At 54.7% G+C, this 17923-nt stretch overlaps 3 protein-coding genes across 5 annotated transcripts; 1 reads left to right on the forward strand and 2 right to left on the reverse strand.

The window, feature by feature from the left end:
• Positions 1-405: 405 nt before the first annotated feature.
• LOC133255759 (leukotriene B4 receptor 1) lies at positions 406-6553 on the reverse strand. 3 transcript variants are annotated; one of them, XM_061430331.1, is made up of 3 exons: positions 3363-3769; positions 2317-2449; positions 406-1700 (listed from the first exon to the last, which is right to left on the reverse strand). In XM_061430331.1, exon 3 carries the CDS (start codon positions 1683-1685, stop codon positions 636-638), a length of 1050 nt encoding a protein of 349 aa, XP_061286315.1. In that variant the 5' UTR covers positions 1686-1700; positions 2317-2449; positions 3363-3769; the 3' UTR covers positions 406-635. The 3 variants fall into 3 exon arrangements, with proteins under 3 accessions (XP_061286315.1, XP_061286313.1, XP_061286314.1); XM_061430329.1 differs by having other exon boundaries at positions 2317-6553; XM_061430330.1 differs by having other exon boundaries at positions 2317-5786.
• Positions 6554-7023: 470 nt separating this feature from the next.
• On the forward strand, positions 7024-11987 carry CIDEB (cell death inducing DFFA like effector b). The gene is made up of 5 exons (XM_061430344.1): positions 7024-9279; positions 9653-9797; positions 10670-10819; positions 11052-11242; positions 11416-11987. The coding sequence occupies exons 1-5, from the start codon at positions 9239-9241 to the stop codon at positions 11546-11548; spliced, it is 660 nt and encodes a 219-aa protein (XP_061286328.1). The 5' UTR covers positions 7024-9238; the 3' UTR covers positions 11549-11987.
• NOP9 (NOP9 nucleolar protein) lies at positions 11954-17905 on the reverse strand. Its single transcript, XM_061430323.1, has 10 exons — positions 17559-17905; positions 16936-17385; positions 15895-16005; positions 15516-15657; positions 14633-14825; positions 13875-14015; positions 13353-13478; positions 12946-13182; positions 12575-12680; positions 11954-12236 (listed from the first exon to the last, which is right to left on the reverse strand). Exons 1-10 carry the CDS (start codon positions 17803-17805, stop codon positions 12079-12081), a joined length of 1911 nt encoding a protein of 636 aa, XP_061286307.1. The 5' UTR covers positions 17806-17905; the 3' UTR covers positions 11954-12078.
• Positions 17906-17923: the final 18 nt, after the last annotated feature.

Below are 17923 nucleotides of genomic sequence, written 5' to 3' on the forward strand. Positions count from 1 at the left end.
AGAGGCAATCCCCCAAGACATCTCCCATTGACAGGACAAAGAGTACTGGCAGGAGGTTGGAGTCCCGCTAACAAAGATCCCCACCCCAGCCCTCTGGGCAGACACCTCCTAGCAGGTCTAAATGTTCTTCCTGTGCTGAGTCAGGGAGTCTGGAGTGATGGGCACGCCTGGGTGGTCCTCCTTGGCCAGCTCCTTCAGGGGTCTGCAGACCTGTGTTGTTCCAAGTATGATCTGCAGATCACCTTCCTCAGAATGGGGGTGGGAAGGTCTGATTTCTCCGTCTGTGTCCCAGAACTGAAAAGCACAGGGGACTAAAGGACGTGCCACTCTGCTACTGAGAAGGAGCAACCAGGAGCACCCCAGTCTCCCGTCATGAACGCATCACACACACCCGGGGGGACCCAGTTTCAGACTTCAGTTTTAATTGTAAAGCTGCCTGTGGGGACCCGGTTCCCATTCAGCCCTGAGTTGTGCCCCTCCCCGCCTTCCGCTCCACTTTCCCACCAGCGTTCTCTTCCTCGGGGAAGGAGGGGGCTGGTCAAAAATTGGGTCAGGCCAGCGGGGAGGGCATTCCCCCAGGAGGAAAGCTACGGTCCTTGCACTGCAGCCACCCAGCAGGCCTAGTTGAGTTCGCTTCACTCGAGAGGGTTGGTGGAGGCAGTGAGGCTCTCGGCGGGGTCAGGCTCAGGAGAGGCGGGGGTGCCCCTCACCGTCTGGGCCAGGGTGCCCTTGCGACGGCTGCTGGACGTCTCGGAGCCGGTGCCCTCTAACAGCTTGGCGATGAAGCCCACGCCGGCTGAGCGCAACAGGCCGCCCCCGGCACACGCGTACAGCAGGGGGTTCACGCTGCTGCTCAGGAAGGCCACCGTGATGAGCACGTGGCGCGCCAGGAGCAGCCGCCGACCCACCGGTCCGGAACCCAGGGCCTTGCCCGCTGCCGCGCGGAACCCCTCGGCCAGGTTCACCACGTGGTAGGGCAGCCAGAAGGCGGCGAAGGCCAGGATGATGAGCGCCACCAGGCGGCCGGTGCGGCGGCTGCGGCGGAAGCGCCGGGCCCGCAACCTGCGCCCGATGTCGCAGTAGCTGGCCACCACGACCAGGAAGGGCAGCAGAAAGCCGGTGATCACCTCGAAGAACAGATGGAAGGCCCGATGTCTTTCGCTGGGGTACTTCAGGAAGCAGGTCAGGCTCCTATTGTTCAATCCCAAGTGCACCGTGCGGTACAAGAGGACGGGAGTGGCCAGCAGAACAGACATCACCCAGATGCCGGCCAGCACCCGCCAGGCGACTGCCTTGGTGCGCAGCTTCTGGGACACAAAGGGGAGGGCCACCGCCAGCGAGCGGTCCAGACTCATGGTCATGATAAGTAGGACGCTGGCATACATGCTGACTCCACAGACATAGTGGAACAGGCGGCAGCTGGACAATCCAAAAGTCCAGGTGCCTTGGGCCACAGAGTAGAGGAAAAAGGGGGCAGTGAGCAACACGGCCAAGTCGGCCAGGGCCAAGTGCAGCACCATCAGGGCAGTGACAGAGCGCTTCCGCAGCTTTGCCAGGATGCTCCACACTACAAAGCTGTTGCCAGGAAGCCCTACAGCCAGCGCCACTGACAGTACGATGATGACCAGCAGAGAGATGAAACTGACTCCTGATGAGGAGGGTGCTGCAGGAGATGTAGTGTTCATGGCTATAGCAAGGACCTGAAGAGTGAGGGTGACACGCACATGAAGGAAGGGTTTCCTGACACTCCGGATACACCTAGTCTGGGTACTCTCATCTGTCTTCAAGGTCAGCACCATCAGATGCTGCTCACCAGGGTATACTACCCTTATCATCACCCACTGACCTGTCTTAAGGGGATCTGGCTGAGTAGAAAGATTAATTTCCTAACTGTGCCACATACCGCCTTCCTGCCCATAGACCCAATTGCAAAATATACAGCAACAGCAGAGGCAGTATTTCCAGACCTGTCAGCCTCCATACCTTAGGAGACCCTAAAATCCAGAACCAAAGTGGAGGCTTTTCTTAACAATGCTGTACCTCTCAAAAGGCTAGCTCCTTTCCCCTACCACCACCCGACCCCTGCCAGACCCTCAGCCCACTCAAGTGCCACTGCCCTCTTCCAATCACCTACCCACTCACCCCAGAGGTGCCCAGGCTCCACCAAGAACAACAGGGATGGGGAAGATTTCATGGACAGGAGACAAGACCAAGTCCTCTCAAGTTCCTTTACCACTGGTCAGCTTTCTTTGGAAGTCCTTTGGACCTTACAGCTGTGCTCCCTCCCCCCACCTCCCCTACTCCCAGGGTACTTACTTAAGGCTTTGCCGGGCACTGGTTGGAAGCTGGTGCCAATCCCAGGGTTAGGGCAGAATGGCGTAGCCTATCCCCAGATCCGAGCTGGTGCCAGGGGCCTGGCCTGGGGTCTGGGTGCTATCAGTTAAGTCAGCTAGAGAGGAAGTACCACAGAGCAGGGGAGGGAAGATACATCTTCCTAAGGGTGGGGCCGAAACTCCTACCCGCTCCCTTCCCTAGGTGGGGTGGAATAGTCTTTGTGTTCCAGAGTCCGGTGGGGAGGAGGACTCCTCAGGGGTGGGGCCAGAAGAGAAGAGCCCCGAAGGGGTAGTGAGAGAGGAAAGAGTGAGGGGGCGGGTAGGCTGCAGTGTGGCCTCAGATGCAGGTCTAGATTGAAGAATTGAACAGAATGATGAATTGTGTCATGCAGGAGAAGGGGGGAAGGAAGCCAGAGAGGGGAAATGGACTCAGACTGAGAGGTCAGAATGTTGAGTATCTTTATATCTTCTGTGAACGATGTAGATTTTCAGATTAATAGGAAATGTGGGCTGGGGCTGGGGCTCAGTTCTGGGCTTGGGTCAGGTGACGTCATGACTTAAAGAGGACAGCAGTCTGTCTTTGCCTTGGTTTCAAGCCATGACTGGGCTTTGGTGGAGAGGACTCCCTTCCAGTACCCTCCATCCCTCCCCTCATTTAAAAGAACTAGTTCCATTCTAGGTCCATCTCCTTTTTCTTTCGTAGAAGCCAAATGGTCTCTCTAGTATCACAGAGAATGACAATTTCTTCCCCTTCCTGAACCACTTGTCTTGCACTTGCCAATGTGGCTAAGCTGCCACATGAATTTGGACTTAAGATGTGGGCGCTGGGCAAGTAAGTCAGCACCACATCTTTCCTACTTTCCCACAGCTGACTTCTGTCCCACCTTAGACACAGAGGGAAAGCAGAGATGAGCACAAGAAGCAGACATGAGAGAGGGGGGAAACCAGGAATGTGGAAAGCGAAACAGCCCCCAAAAGGATCACTCTTCCCCTCCCTGGAAGGAGGGCAGTCTCCTCTTCTTGACTCACCTGCAGAAGCTAAGAACCAAGAAGTCTAATCTTCAATCCAATAACTAGCCTTCCTGCTTCCCTTCCAACTCCACCCCTTCCTGGGAAATATGCGTAGTGGTGGTAATGGGTACGAGTGGAATGGTGGTCATTGAGGTCCCTTAACCTTTGTCGTGGCCCCAGCTTTCCTGCTTTGAGAAAAGCCAGAGCAGGACTTCCCTGTGGTTAAGAATCTGCCTGCCAATGCAGGGGACATGGGTTCAATCTCTGCTCCAGGAAGATTCCACGTGCCAAGGGGCAACTAAGCCCGTGTGCCACAATTCCTGAATCCGAGCTCTAGAGCCTTTGAGCCACAACGAGAGAAACTCACACACCATAACTAGCGAGTAGCCCCCACTCACCACGACTTGAGAAAGCCCGTGCACAGCTACGAAGACCCAGCACAGCAAAAAATAAGTAAATTAAATTCTTTTAAGAAATAAAAAAAGAGACGAGCCAGAGCAGAGTTGACCCAGCAGCTATCAGCTAGAGGATATGATGAAAACAAATGGGCTGAAACCGCAGCAGAAACTGGAGGCAGAGTTGAGGAAGAGCTTTCTGACCACAGCCGGCCTGTGGGATGGGGAATGTGTAACAGAAGTTAGGAAGCCTCTGCTCTGGTGTGGGAGGACAGGAAGAAAGCCATGAAGTCAGTGTTTGAGGGTAGAAGCTTCTGGCTCAGAGCTCTGGGGTCACCCAGAGGCCCCTTCTGACAGGAACTAGGTTGTCTTTGCCTCCTCTTCCACGTTGCTCCCCACCTCCATCTCTCTCTCCCATCTTTCTCCCTCTGCCCCAGACTAGACGCTCTAACCATACTTTCTGCCCGCCCAAGTCCAGAGCTCTGTCCAACCCCAGTTTTGGTGGCCCTGGCCTGACCCTGAGGACTGGATTTCCTCTAACTTGACTTCTGCCTGGGTGGTGTGAACAGTCACAAAAGCAGAACCTAGGGTGATGGTCGGTGTGACCACTCAGGTAATCAAGCATCTAAGTTTGTTAGAGACTCAGGGGTCTGGGACGAGAGACTTGCAGTGCTAAAACTGAGAAAGTCCTAGGCAAATGGGGATGAGCTGGTTACCCTAGTGATCACACGTGTGTGCACATGGACATCCCCTAAAAAGGACTCCATCCTACATTCCCAAACTCAAAAGTGTCAGGATCCAGAACAATTTTGAGACCTAGAGAGATTCCAAAAGATGGGAACCGAGAAGTATTGGGAAGCCAAGACTTGGCAGAGAGGAAAAAGAGAGAAAGGAGAAGTGGCATCTCCCTGAAAAATTCTTTCGTCTTCCAGATATCCACACCGTTCCTCATACCCCTCAACTCCAACCCCCAGAAGCCTCCTGGGTGAATGAGTGTCTGCCCCTGAGCTCCTTTTTTGAGTCAGGTGACCTTTTCAGGGAGAGTTACATTCAGAGAAGGTTAAGTCTCCGACTTCAAGGTCCCTCCCCCGCTGTTCCAACCACAAGACAGACAAGAAAACTTTCCTTCCAAACCCTACAGACTGACTTTCCCCTCCCAGAGCCAGTTTCCCATCCACTTAGCTCTAACAGACCCGGAGAGTAGATCTTATCACCATCCCTCTGCCAAGCACTCACACCTCTCCTTCCTCCTTCTCCTTTCATTTCCAGAGCGATTCTATGGGTTGGCTTGGGGGAACCAGGCCATCTGGGCTGGGGAGGACAGGGTAAGATTGAGGGCTTGCATTGCCCAGACTTGGCCTGACCCAGCAGTGAGCTAGGTGAACATGGGGTAGTTTCACTCAAGTAGGATGAACCACTGGAGGGAGCACTCTTAAGCCACCCTGTAATGTATTTCACACAATTTCACAGTATCTTTCACAATAGCTATTGGCAACAAGTTATCAGCTCTGGCACCGGGCACAAGCCAGCCTGCAGGTACGTGATACTCTTTAATACAGGCCATCACCACTCCCAGTCCTGGGAGGAACCTGGGCCTGCCCCAGATGTATAATAATTCTGCCCAGAGAGATCTCAACGCTAGCGGGAGAAGGATCCCCAAACCATCCAGAGTGGTTCCCTGAGTTCCAAGGGGGCGCTGGAAGGGAACAGGGAAGAGCCTGGTGATAGGGTTTGACGTCAAGGGTCCCAACCCTGACTATCCTTCTGCGCCCCGCCCCCAGGGTCTCCATTGCCGCCGGCCCGCCCCACCACTTTGAGCCGAGGGGTAGTTCGGAGCTCCAAGGTCCCCTCCCTAGAGCGGCCGCCCCCTCGGGCCTCTCCGGAGCCCTCAAAGAGCCGCATGAGGAAGCGGGGACCCGCCCGGGGCAGGAGATCCCCGGCGGTGAAGAGGTAGAGCACCGGGTTGACGCTGGAGCTGAAGAAGGCCAGAGCCGTAGTTCCGGCTCGCGCCGCCTGGCCCGCGCCGCCCAGCCTGGCGAAGGCCCCTTCGGGCGGAGCCAGCGCGGCGAGCGCCTGCAGCACGTTGACAGCGTGGTAGGGGGCCCAGAGCAGGCCGAAGGCCAGCACGATGGCGCCCACCAGCCGGCCCACCCGCGTCACGCGCCGCCCGGCGCCCCAGCGGACGCCCCGCAGCCGCGCCAGCGTCACGCCGTAGCAACCGAGCACCAGCCCGAAGGGCAGCACGAAGGCGGTCAGGGTCTCCAGGCTCAGGTGGGCAGCGGCGTGGGCGGCCGACGGGTGGCACAGCTGGCACACATGGTCCGCCCCGAGGTGACGGTAGACAGCCGCCGGGGTGGCGAGCACCAGGGCGGCCAGCCAGACGGCCAGCAGCAGGCGGCGGGCCAGGGCCGGGCTGCGTAGTCGGGGCGCCAGGAAGGGGCGCGTGACGGCGAGGCAGCGCTGCAGGCTGAGCAGGCCGGTGAGCAGCACGCTGGCGTACATGCTGAGCGCGCACACGTAGTACACGGCCTTGCAGCCCGCCTGGCCCAGGGGCCAGGCCTGCCGGGTCAGGAAGGCCACGAAGAGCGGCGTGAGCAGCAGCACGGCGCCGTCGGCCAGCGCCAGGTGCAGCACGAGCGTGGCCGCCAGGGGGCGCCCTCTCGCGGACCGCCAGCCGGCCAGGCTCCACACCACAAAGCCATTGCCCGGCAGCCCCAGCAGCGCCGCCAGCAGCAGGAAGGCTGTACCCGTGGCCCGCGAGGTCTTCCAGCTCAGCAGCGTCTCGTTCCCCGGAGGACGGTAGCAGACTGACATTCTTCTGTCCTTCCGGGAGGCTGGAAAGAGCCGTGGGGCGCATTCAGGTGGGGCAGAAGCCCACGTTCCGCCTGATGCTAGTGAGAAGGGACTGAGCGTCCCTCACTCCCCTGCAGCCTGCCTCTGTTCTGTCTGGGGGCCTCTGTCTCTACCCCCCACCAGAACCCCAGCCCCAGCTCAAACACTACTTCTTGTAACCCATGTCCCCTGCTCTCTGTCAGGCCACCTCCCCAGTCCTGACTCCCAGGCTGTCCCTGCCTCCACCTCCACTCTTCTCACCTGGCCTCTCCTTGGTCCGGCCCCATTCCCTATATGTATATACCGCAGGGCAAAAGTGAGTGGAGGGGAGTAAGGTCTAGTGGGCAGATCTACTTACCCAGCTGGGCGGGTGCAGGGTTGGGGGCTCTCCAGGGGCCTGGGGAAGCCCAAAGGCAAAGCGGCAGTGGGCAAGTTGCCTAAGTCTGTCCTGTGCCTGTCAGGTTGGCAGAGGGTGAGGCAGAAACAGGGAGGGACAAGGTGGGGCTCCTCTTGGGCCTTTCCAGGAGCCCTCCCTCACCCTGCTGCTTCCCATCACTAACTCGTCCAGGCATGTGAGAGCCCGCCTCCCACATGTGGGCTCCAGGAAACAGGATAGGCTGAGGGGGTGCAGATAAGGTTCCCTGGGTGTGTGGGTGAGTAGGGACACTGCTGGATCCTGCCCCTGGGTCCTGCCTCTGCGCTCATTTCCCCCCTGCAACACACACACACACCCAGTTCTCAGCCCTCCCACCCTGCAGCTCTTACACTGTCAGGCATCCCTTGCCAGCTCTCAGCAGAGAAGGCAACCCAACTCCTCATTCCCATAGCTGCTGTATCTTTGCCTGTTTTCCGACTCCTGACACTGCTAAGCCCCACATTTCCTCAGCTTCCTACCTACCCCCTCTCACCTCCTGCCTTGGGCCCTGCCCCAGTCACTCCAGCCTCACGGCTCTCAGAGGACTATCAGTGACAGCTTTCAGTGTAAAGCATGGGGCTAAGTTCCCGGGGGGAGTGGGAGATGCACAGAGGTGTGACGGGCTTATAGGCTGCGTGAAGAGTTGTGACACACACCCATGAAGAGGCCACACTGCTGGGCTGCACCGGGATACGAGGTGAGGAAAAAGGAGAGGCTGCGGTGAGAGACACACTGGAAGGAAGCCGTCTCTGGGTGGCGACGTCAGGCAAAACTTAGGAAGGACATTTGGCAGATTGATAAAATTGAGGGAAGAAGGAAAAAGGCTTCTGCCTGTCAACAGCCAGAAAGGGGCTCCCTGGGAGCCAGGACACCAGTATTGTCTCAGTTTGGTTTTCCTCCCAGCAGAGCTTGAGTCGAGGGTGTGGATATAGGTAATCCTGTCTTTAGGCAGTCAGCTCGGGAAGCCAGAGTGAGAGCAAGGGAAGGGGAAGAGGGGAGCCAATAAGAGGGCGTTATTAAGTTCCTTCAGTGGGCTCCAGGAACCTCTGAGCACACAGAATACCTTCCGGAAAGACAGAAGGCAGATGTTTATGTCCAGCTCACCTTCCCCATTGTTTGAGGGTTGTCCTAGAGGCTTTAATGCCCTGACGCACACTTGCAGCCTGTCCTGTACAGCTTCAGACAAGGCTCCTGGACAGTGTGTGTGTGATGTGTTCACTGACAGTGAGAGTCTGAGCTTCCATACAACTGTTAGCACAACCACAGCTGAAGTGAGAGATGGGACACGGGATACCTCAAGTCCATTAAAGGAGGCATTTTCTCTGCCCCCAGCCATGACTGTGTGTGCTGTCGCTCAGTCATGTCTGACTCTTTGCGACCCCATGGACTATAGTCCACCAGGCTCCTCTGTCCATAGGGACCATAAGAATACTGGAGTGGGTTGCCATGACCTCCTCCAGGGGATCTTCCTGACCCAGGGACTGAACCCGCATCTGTCTCCTGCATTGGCAGGCGGGTTCTTTACCATTAGCGCCACCTGGGAAGCCCCCATCCATGACTCCTTCATGCTAATTAAGTGGCCAGTGGAAGGGAAAAGTGAGTGACTAATCCACTGTGACTGAAACAGGCAGTTCTAGAGAAGGAAGTCAGAGAAATGTTAAGCCAGCCCCTCCCCTGGACCACAGAAGGAAGAGCAGGAAAGCAGGAAGGCCAAGGTCCCAGACAGGATCCTGATGATCCTGGATCCATAGATCACACCCCATGGGCGCACACTGCCTCCTATCCTGTTTTCTCCAAGCCCTGCAGGTCCTCAGCACCCCCTCCCTTTTGCTAAAACTGCAGTAAATTTTTCTTCAGTAGGTGGCAGCACATACAAAGCAAATCACACAACGCAGCTTTGCACAGATTGGCAGCTAGAAGTTCCCTCCATATAAAGAAAAACACCAGAGATTACATTCCATAGCTCCTGTTTACTCTCACATCACACACTACCACCAGAGACACACTCACAAAACCTCCATGGCTTCTGCCTTCCACCACCACACCCCGCCTCCACCCCCACCTTGGACTTTGCCCTGTGTATTGGCCAGGCAGAGGGGGCCAGAGTCCAGGCTTGACTCATCCCCCTACTCACTGGGGCTGAGATCCCAGCTCTGGAACAGAAAACACCACCACTTCAGCTCCAACCCAGCAGAGAAGCACCCAGCCTAGGACGCCAAGGAGAGGCCCGTCTCCGGGTCCCTCCCTCCACCATGGAATACCTCTCTAACCTGGACCCCAGCAGCCTGCTCAGGTGACTCCTAACCCTCCACTCCAGCTCTGGGTGTATGGGCAGAGCCACAACACTCCATTCAGCCTCGAGTTTCCTAGACTCTCCAATTTGTACCCCTCCCCCTCCCTGCCACCACTTTTCACAGTGGGCTTGTCTAGATTCTGACCCACACCCAGTCCCCCATTCTCCTCATTCTCCCCATTCCCCCGCCAGCCCCCTACTTCCTCCATCCCCCACTCGGTAGTCTCTTCCTCTCCCTGGGCTACTCTAATCTGCACACCTAGATCCTCTCTCCCAACTCCCCTAACACTGCAGCTACCCCACCCACGCCCATCACCCCCAGTGCACTCAGCAGACCTCTCACCCCTTCCTGACCTTCATTCCCACCTACCAGGTCAGTATCCAACATGAGCGCCGATTTGGGCCGAAAGGTCTGGACCTCGGCTCCACCACGCCAGCGACCTTTCCGAGTCTGTGATAACAAGCGGACCACCCGGAAAGGCCTGACAGCCGCTACCCGTCAGGAACTGCTAGACAAGGCAAGTGAGTCAAGTCCCTGGGTTCCAAGAGTGGGGACAGCCAAGGAGCTAGTCAAGAGGGAGAGCTTGGAATGACGAGCAGAAAGAGCGGTGGTTATTACATGGCTGCCCCTCCCTCTGAGGGCTGAAAGCAGGGGGGTCAGCCGGATGGCTTCTACTGCATTTGAGACGATTCATTTTTTTTCTAAGGAGCAAGCTTGTCTTTGGGGGTGGGGAAGGAGTGGATAGGGTTGGAGCAATACATTTCAGAACTCCAATGTATGGAACGGCAATGTCTGACAGATCAAATTCAAATCCTGATTCTGCCACTTCCTACTGTCAAACCTTGGGTAGGTATTCAGCCCATCAAAACTTGTAAAAAGGAAACAATACAGCTGCCTCCTTGGGCTGTGGAAAGATGTAGAAGATAAGGTATGAAAGTGCTACAACAGATACTTGACCCTCGTGAAGACTCAAAAAGGTGAAAAGTCACCATTACTGCAAACAGCTCTGGAGAACTCTGTGGGGTTGGGGAGAGTGAGGTGGGGCGTTGGAGATGAGACCCCATCATGGCAGGCCTTGTCAGCATAATACCTTGACCCCAGAGAACTTGGCTAGCTTTTCAATTCCAAACCGGCAGGGGTGGCTTGGAAGCTGGGAGAGGTGACAGTGCCATGGCAGGAGCAAAACAGGACAAATGGGAAACAACGGGCCCTAATGAGGGTTTCCCAACAACCAAAGAACAGCGCGAGCTGGAGCCTTCTGCAGGGACGCTGGAGAGCCGGGGTCATCACCCAGCACCCAGGGCCGACCGTTGGGTGCTGGGCAGCTGGGCAGGGACAGGGCACAGGATAAGCTCTGCCCCTCCCCTCCTGCTTCTTGCCACTGGGCAGGCTCTGGAGGCCCTGGTGCTGAGTGGAGCGCTCACACTGGTGCTGGAGGAAGACGGGACCACCGTGGAGAGCGAGGAGTTCTTCCAGCTGTTGGAGGATGACACGTGCCTGATGGTGCTGGAGTTGGGACAGAGCTGGAGCCCCCGCAGGGTGAGAGGCCCATAGTGGGGCTGCAGTAGACCACTGATCCTTCTGTCTCTCCCAAGCCTCTTGTCTCACCTAGCCCTGATCTTGGGGACAGAGGCTGAGAGAGGTGAGGAGTTGTCAGACTCCCCATAGAGGACAAACAATCCAGGCAAGGGGCAGGGGGTCAGTGTCTGTCCCAGGGCTGACAGGGTTTAGTGGTGAAGCTTCAGTACACTGATGAGGGGGTGCCCTGCAGAGTGGGGTGCTGTCATATGGCCTGGGCCAGGAGAAGCCCAAGCACAGCAAGGACATCGCCCGCATCACCTTCGACGTATACAAGCAGAGCCCTCGAGATCTCTTCGGCAGCCTGAATATCAAAGCCACGTTCTACGGGCTCTACTCCTTGAGCTGTGACATTCAAGGACTCGGCCCAAAGAAAATACTCAGGTCAGAGGCCACACGTCACACTTTTCCACCCCTACAGTTGCAGCCCCAACAATTCCTTCTCACGCTCTCCCCCACCCTGTTAGCTCTCCCTTGTGGAAAACCCCCAGCCTCCAGCCTGTGGCTGCCTCCCAGGCTCCCCCCACCTCTGACTTCCTCTTGTCTCCGCCCTGCAGGGAGCTCCTCCGATGGGCCTCCTCACTGCTGCAAGGCCTGGGCCATATGCTGCTGGGGATTTCCTCCACCCTTCGTCGTGCAGTAGAAGGGACTGAGCGGTGGCAGCGGCAGGGTCGCCTCAAACCCTACTGAGCAGGGGGTCTGGCCCTAGCCTCATTCCAAGACACAGACTGGAAAGGACTGTGACGGCGTCGAGCCTGGGGGCCTGCACAGTGCAGACTGGCCAACTCACCTCATCTCCCCACTGTCCTCTGATGTGCTGACAACAGGCCTGTTGGCACGATCCTTCCAGTCCCAGCCTACACCCGTTCCTGAAGAACACTATCCCTTCCTGACCATCGTTCCAGCCTCCCACTTACCCTGAAAAGCCACAGCCTGTCCCCAGGTGTCTGGATCCCATTCTGATTGCCACTACATCTAGAAGTCATACTCCCCTGCTGTCCCTAGGCTCCTCAGTGCCCTGAACAGAGCCCTCTCTAACCTCACCTTGAGATCTCTCTTTCTCTGTACCCTTCCCCCTGCAACATAACAAAAGTGTTTCCAATAAAAATATAAAAATGTTTATTGGTAAGACATTTGACTCCAATTTAAACTAGAACAGGGCAAGATAGATACTTCCTCTCCTCACCCCCCCATCAACACCCAGTCCCAGATCCAAGCCCTCAGTCTTCAAGTATGGAGTTCAAGGCCCGCCTCCGCTTGGCCACCGCCCCCTGCTCCTGTTCCCAAGCCTCTCGACGCTTCAGGAAGGTAGTCAGGGCCACGTTTCGAGCCACATGGTGGCCAAAAGGGTCTCTTATCAGCTCCTGGTTCCGCTCCCCTGCAAAGGGAACCATTCATGTTCAGTATCACCACGCAGTCATCCCCCTAGGCTTGAAGAGACTCTACTTGGGGAGAAGGTCCCTCCATTTTTCTGGAATCCTGGGTCTGCCTCAGGATAGAGTTAACACCTCACCGTCCAAATAACAAAAATGGAAGCGAAGGGCTACACAGAGGGGCAGACTACATGGAGGGGCAGGGAGAGCAGACTGCTCAAACCCACAGCCAAAACCACCCTTTAAAACTGAAGTCTCTGCTGAATTTAGGTCCACTCCCAGCCATCCAGCTTTTCAGAATAAGGAAAGGGAACGTTTGGAAAGGTCAAAGAGAGGAGCTCACCCAGCTCGGCAGCAATTTCCTTCCGGGCCCCCAAGGCTGCTCCGCTCCAGATAGCATCTAGCACACGGCTGCCATGGCGACTACAGGCCAGCGTCACATAATGTCCCTGCATTGAGGTAAGTAAGGTAGAGCCATCTACTGCTACTGCTAAGTCACTTCAGTCGTGTCCGACTCTGTGCGACCCCATCTAGGGCAGTCCATAAAAGGGTATTGTTGGTGGGGGTGGGGTGGGGAGGTGAAGTTAAGAGGCCAAGTTGAAGCAGTCTAGGAACTACGCATCCTCTCTGTGACTGAAGGCCAGTCCCAGGGAAAGCACACACTCTCCAAATGGAGGGATGGCAGAGGAATCAAACAGGAGCCAAAACTCTAACCTTTAGTGTCTTTAGCACCCGGCGGCGCTGCTTGCGTGTCACAGAGGGGCTGGTGAGGACGGCATCGAGCACATGGGAGCCGGCAGGGCTTTGGGCCAGAGTCAGGAGCTGCGGTCCTGTCAAGGCACTGAGACTCTGGAGTATGAGACAGGGACTGGAGAAGTGCAGCAGATGCTGCAGCAGGAGAGACCCAAGAACTGCCACTTCCCCCAGGCCCCTGGCGGCGGCCATTTCCACCTGAGAGGACAAAGACAGGCAGTTAGGAGGCAGCCACCAAACCGCCACCTTCACTTGGATGAAGCCAAGAGATCCCACCTCCCTCACCTCTGTGGCGAGGGGCTTCCTCAGCTCTGGGAGGCCTGGTTCCCAACTAGTCACAGGCTTGGCCTCTCCCCTGCCTCACCCACCTGGTGCTCCATGGGCACTGCCCCCTCCTCCTCCGCCAGTCCATAGTACACCTCATAAGCCATCAAAGCGGCAAAGAGGGGCACACAGGCCACTTGCCGGGAAGAGGGCTCTGCACAGTGGAATGCCTAGAAGGGAAGACAGAACGTGATGAAGCTGAGAACTACCTCATCTGACACCTCGGCTTTCCAGCCAGGGGAAAGCGTTCAGGACAGGTGCCTGACTCCACAAGAACATAACCTGCATGTGGAGAGGATCTCATCTTCCTTGCTGTATTCACAGCCTCCATATATATAACAGGGGCTGAATAAGTTTTTTTTCCTTAAAAGTTCTTTCTTTGTCCAGGGAGACACTTTTCATTCCAGGGCCATGAGATGGCTCTGGCTTCATTTCCCCCATACCTGTGAACTCGCTGGGTATCAGATCCCACGGGTCCAGAAACACAACAACTGAAGATTAGCTAAATCCTAGCAGGTAGAACTTGAACTCAGGGTACAAAGGGGTTGCGGGTAACCCCCACTCACCTCCAACAGCAGCTGCAGGACCTGGGCTTGGTGGGTCCCAACTCTGCGGCAGGCGCCAACCAGGGCAATGACTACCCCTGGGTGACCCTGGGCCAGCACAGCTTCCAGGGCGGGGCTCAGCTCCTCAAACACAGGGGACAGCTGAGGGGAGACATGGGGTAAAGAATTTGACATTCTGGTAATGGTGGGCTAAGTTATTCGATGAAATCTTCCTGCCAAAAGCAACTAAAAATGCTAGGTAAAACATAAAAGCATTGGCAAAAGCCAAGACTTTGGTTTGGATGGATAAGGAAGGTCCAGAACAAAAGAAGTCTTAGAGGGGAGGCCTCACATGGGGAGGGGGAGCAAAAGGGAGGGCTAGAGTTAAACCTGCCCTTCCATCCTAGCTCTCAACCCAGGGGATCCTGGCAAAGCATGCCTTGGCACTAAACAGCAAAGAGAAAGAGAAGCTACGAAAGCAGTTTTGCTGCTCGCGTGGATTTACAGCCAAGCACCCAGAGACTGAGCAAGCCACGGAAGCTCAGGCTGAGAACTTGGATTAAGCCAATCTCCTACTGGCACTGGCACCTGAGAAAAGCTAGAGCACATCCTTTCTGGGAAGAAGGCACCTTCACCCTAAGCTCTGGGAAGCCTCCAGGAGTGACTTCTCAAGGGGAATGGCCAGCACACTGTTGGAAATACAGAGGCATGTACACAATAAAGCAAAGCCCAGTGAACAAGAACTAACAGAAACAGACTCGGCCAAGTTCCCAACTCACCAGCTCAGGGGTGGTGATGGCATCCAGGAAACGCTGCAAAGGGAAGTTGGCAATAGAATGTGCAGCCAAGGCCTGCAGATGTCCTTGGAGGTGATCTTCAAAGAGGCTCTGGAGCCTTGGGGGCTCTGACACTAGCAGCACCTGCTCCAGGAGCCTGGAGCTTGTCTGATCTCGCAGAAACAGCAATAGGGGGCTGGGGACAAGGAGAAGGTGATCAGGTAGTCTTCACTTTATTCACAATGCTCACATCACTGGACTTATCATAGCGATCACCATGGACTTATCATGGTGAAGTGTACTGAAATAGCAAATCACTATACTGTCTAACAGGAACTAACATAATGTTGTAGGTCAATTATACTTCAAGAACAAACAAACAGAGGAAAAAAGATCAGATTTTTGGTTACCAGAGACAGGGGGTCTGGGGGGAGGGGGAACTGGCTGGAGACAATCAAAAGTTACAAAATTCCATTTATAAGGTAAATATATACTAAGGATGTAATGCATAACATAATAAATATAACAACACTACCATATGTCATATACAAAAGTTGTTAAGAAATTAAATCCTAAGAATTCCCATCACTAGGAAAAAAAAGTTTTTTTTTTCTCATTTCTTTAATTTTGTGTATAAATGAGATGACGGATGTTCACTAAACTTATTGTGGTAACTGTTTCATGAGGTAAACCAGTCAAATCATGCTGTATACCTTAAAATTATATAGTGCTGTATGTCAATTATATCTCAATAAAACTAGACAAAAAAGTAAAATAAAAAAATAAACACACACATACAGAGAATGGAAACAAACAAAATACCCACATCATGTCATTCATTTCACATGGCCCACCACCTTGATCAATCCTGAGGCCCTGTCCATACCTGCCATCTGCTGAGGAATTCCGGCTACTCAGATAGCCAATCACAGCACTGCAGAGGTGGGCACAAAACTGGGGCAGCTTGCGGTGTAAGATCTGTAAGGCCACTTGAAGGCAGAAGCTGGATATCTTGTCAGTGATAAACACTGTGGGGGAGGGCAGAAATAATAAAAGTGGCTTTCCCAAAATCCAGACAACCTACACAACCTCAGGCAACAGGGTATAAGGGACTATGGACACAAATGGTCTAAACAGAGCCTTTACAACAAACCAGGCAAGATTTGAAAAAAAGACGAACAAGACCAATGGAAATAAGAGCCTTGTTTGATGATAATCCTCTCCAAAAAAGAAGATCCGAGATCTTCCTCTATTTCCCTCCTTACCAGCAATGTCCTTTAGAAAGCAGGAGCTCAGGTTCTGAAGGCAATTCAAGAAGGTTTCAGGGACCTCAAAATCAGTTGGCTTACATTCCCGAGATGGGGCCTTTTGTGCTTCTGAAGGAAGATCAAGAACATATACAGTGGTGAGACCACAGACTGCCATCCCGAAGGGAGAAGAATTGCACAGCTGAACAAGGATTTGGCCTGGAGATGCAGAATGCATACAGTACAACTCAATGTCTCATCTCCATGACTGAACTGAGACTACATTTCCCTTTTAATTTTTCTAAGGAACTTCAACCAGCTCCCGCATGGTCCATAGGAAATAGTCCAAACTCCTCAGTCAGGAATTCAAGGTGTTCCAAAATCAGGCCTCACCTAAACTCACTACCCTATTTCCCAACGTTTTTCAAAATGTAGGTCCGCTGCCTATGAGTGTATTATGAAATCAATCTAGTGGGTCTCAACAAGCACTTTTTATGTAACACACAGAATAAAATGAAAAAGGAGGGAATTCCATGGTGGTCCAGTGGTTAGGGCTCTGCACTCCCACTGCAAGGGGCAAGGGTTTGATCCCTGGTTGGGGAACTAAGATCTTGCAAGCCACACATGGCACAGGAGAAAAAAAAGGTTGGGGCGGGGGGCGGCTGGTAGAAAATATCAGTGGATTGTATGTAGAAAGGTCTTGCTTCCTGACCTTTGGCTTGAATCCAATATGTGTATGTACACACACATGTATATTGAATGATGCTTGAAAATTGTTTTCTTACTGTGAGCTGTAGTTAAAAAAAGTTTGAGAGGCAATGCTCAAGTGAATCACCTCTTCCACTTACCCCCATTCTTCTAACAGCTGTCCCCTAAACACACATAGGCATCCTCACCTCTGGGCCTCCATGCGCACTAATCTTTGGCCTGCTATATCCCTGTCCTAATTTCACTGCTAATTCTTCAAGGACATGAAGAAATCTTCTGCTTACTCTCTCCTTCTGAACTTCCTAAACTCTCCTTCCCTGGAGGTCCACACCCCTTTCTTGTAATACTTACCAGGTGACTGGGAGCCACGGTGCCTGGCTCTCTCAGACTCCAGAAGAGTCCCTCCCAATACCTGCAGCAAAGTTCTGACCACGAAGCTGCCATGTGTGTCTCCACAATAGAAAAGAAAATCATCACAGACCTCAGCAGCTAGTCCCAGGACCAGCTCCTCCAGGGTCTCCACATGACCATCCTTCCCATCCTCCTCCTCCTCCTCCTCCTCTTCTTCAGGGCTCCCTAGCAATCGAGGCAGCTGTAGCAAAGCGCTTTGCAAAACGTGGACCCCACATCGATGACAGGCCACAAAGCGCAAATTGGAGTGCAGAGCAGCCCATACGCGACACATCGGCTTCCGGGGACTGAACCCCAACAGTTCCTGTAGCATCTCACTGCCAGTCCGGTTTGTGGCCAAGGCTAGGGCCTGAGCCTCCACTTCCTTCAAAACATTGTGCACCATCAGCTCTGAAAAAAAAAACAAGAAATACATTAAAGAGAATGAGAGGAGAAGGTTATGCCTTAGGGGAGATGAAACTAAGTCCTCACACCCTGGGGACCCACGAAATTGTCCTTACCTGTCCTGAATTTTATACCCAACCAGTTCCTCCCTTGATCCCTCTCCCCAAGTTGCTCCCTACCTCGTTCTTCTCCCGTCTCGGGGGCCTCTTTCAGCGCGGACAGCGCTTGGCGGAAATACCCCAGAGCTTCTGGGCTCAGGTGAGGGTGCGCATCTGGGGCCGGCTCCGAGCGCCCATCCGGAGGCGAGCAGGGATGTCGCTGGCGGCCTGGTGGAGGGCGCCCCGCGCCCTTGGCCCCGCGCCCTCGTTTTCCGCCAGCTGGGAACCGGCGCCCCTGTTTGTGGGGGGAACGCGGACCCAGGCCCATGGGTGCTTCGGGGCCGCTCCGCCCGGAAAAGCTGCCTTAGCCGCTGGGGGAACCTCAGTCAGCCGGTTGAGGGCCCGGGCCCGGCAGAGTTTCGACACGCCGGCGCGCTTAAGGCGCA

This window comes from Bos javanicus, chromosome 10, assembly GCF_032452875.1.
Source record: "Bos javanicus breed banteng chromosome 10, ARS-OSU_banteng_1.0, whole genome shotgun sequence".
Classification (NCBI taxonomy): domain Eukaryota; kingdom Metazoa; phylum Chordata; class Mammalia; order Artiodactyla; family Bovidae; genus Bos; species Bos javanicus.

Excerpts from the sequence above, each read along its gene's own strand:
- LOC133255759 (XM_061430329.1), bottom strand. The coding sequence starts at position 6,553 with ATGTCAGTCTGCTACCGTCCTCCGGGGAACGAGACGCTGCTGAGCTGG.
- CIDEB (XM_061430344.1), top strand. The coding sequence starts at position 9,239 with ATGGAATACCTCTCTAACCTGGACCCCAGCAGCCTGCTCAG. Across the intron at positions 9,280-9,652 it reads GACCCCAGCAGCCTGCTCAG|GTCAGTATCCAACATGAGCG; the intron begins GTGACTCCTAAC and ends CCCACCTACCAG. Across the intron at positions 10,820-11,051 it reads AGAGCTGGAGCCCCCGCAGG|AGTGGGGTGCTGTCATATGG; the intron begins GTGAGAGGCCCA and ends GGTGCCCTGCAG.
- NOP9 (XM_061430323.1), bottom strand. The coding sequence starts at position 17,805 with ATGGGCCTGGGTCCGCGTTCCCCCCACAAACAGGGGCGCCGGTTCCCA. Across the intron at positions 16,006-16,935 it reads CCGTGGCTCCCAGTCACCTG|AAGCACAAAAGGCCCCATCT; the intron begins GTAAGTATTACA and ends ATCTTCCTTCAG. Across the intron at positions 12,681-12,945 it reads GGGTGCTAAAGACACTAAAG|GGACATTATGTGACGCTGGC; the intron begins GTTAGAGTTTTG and ends ACCTCAATGCAG.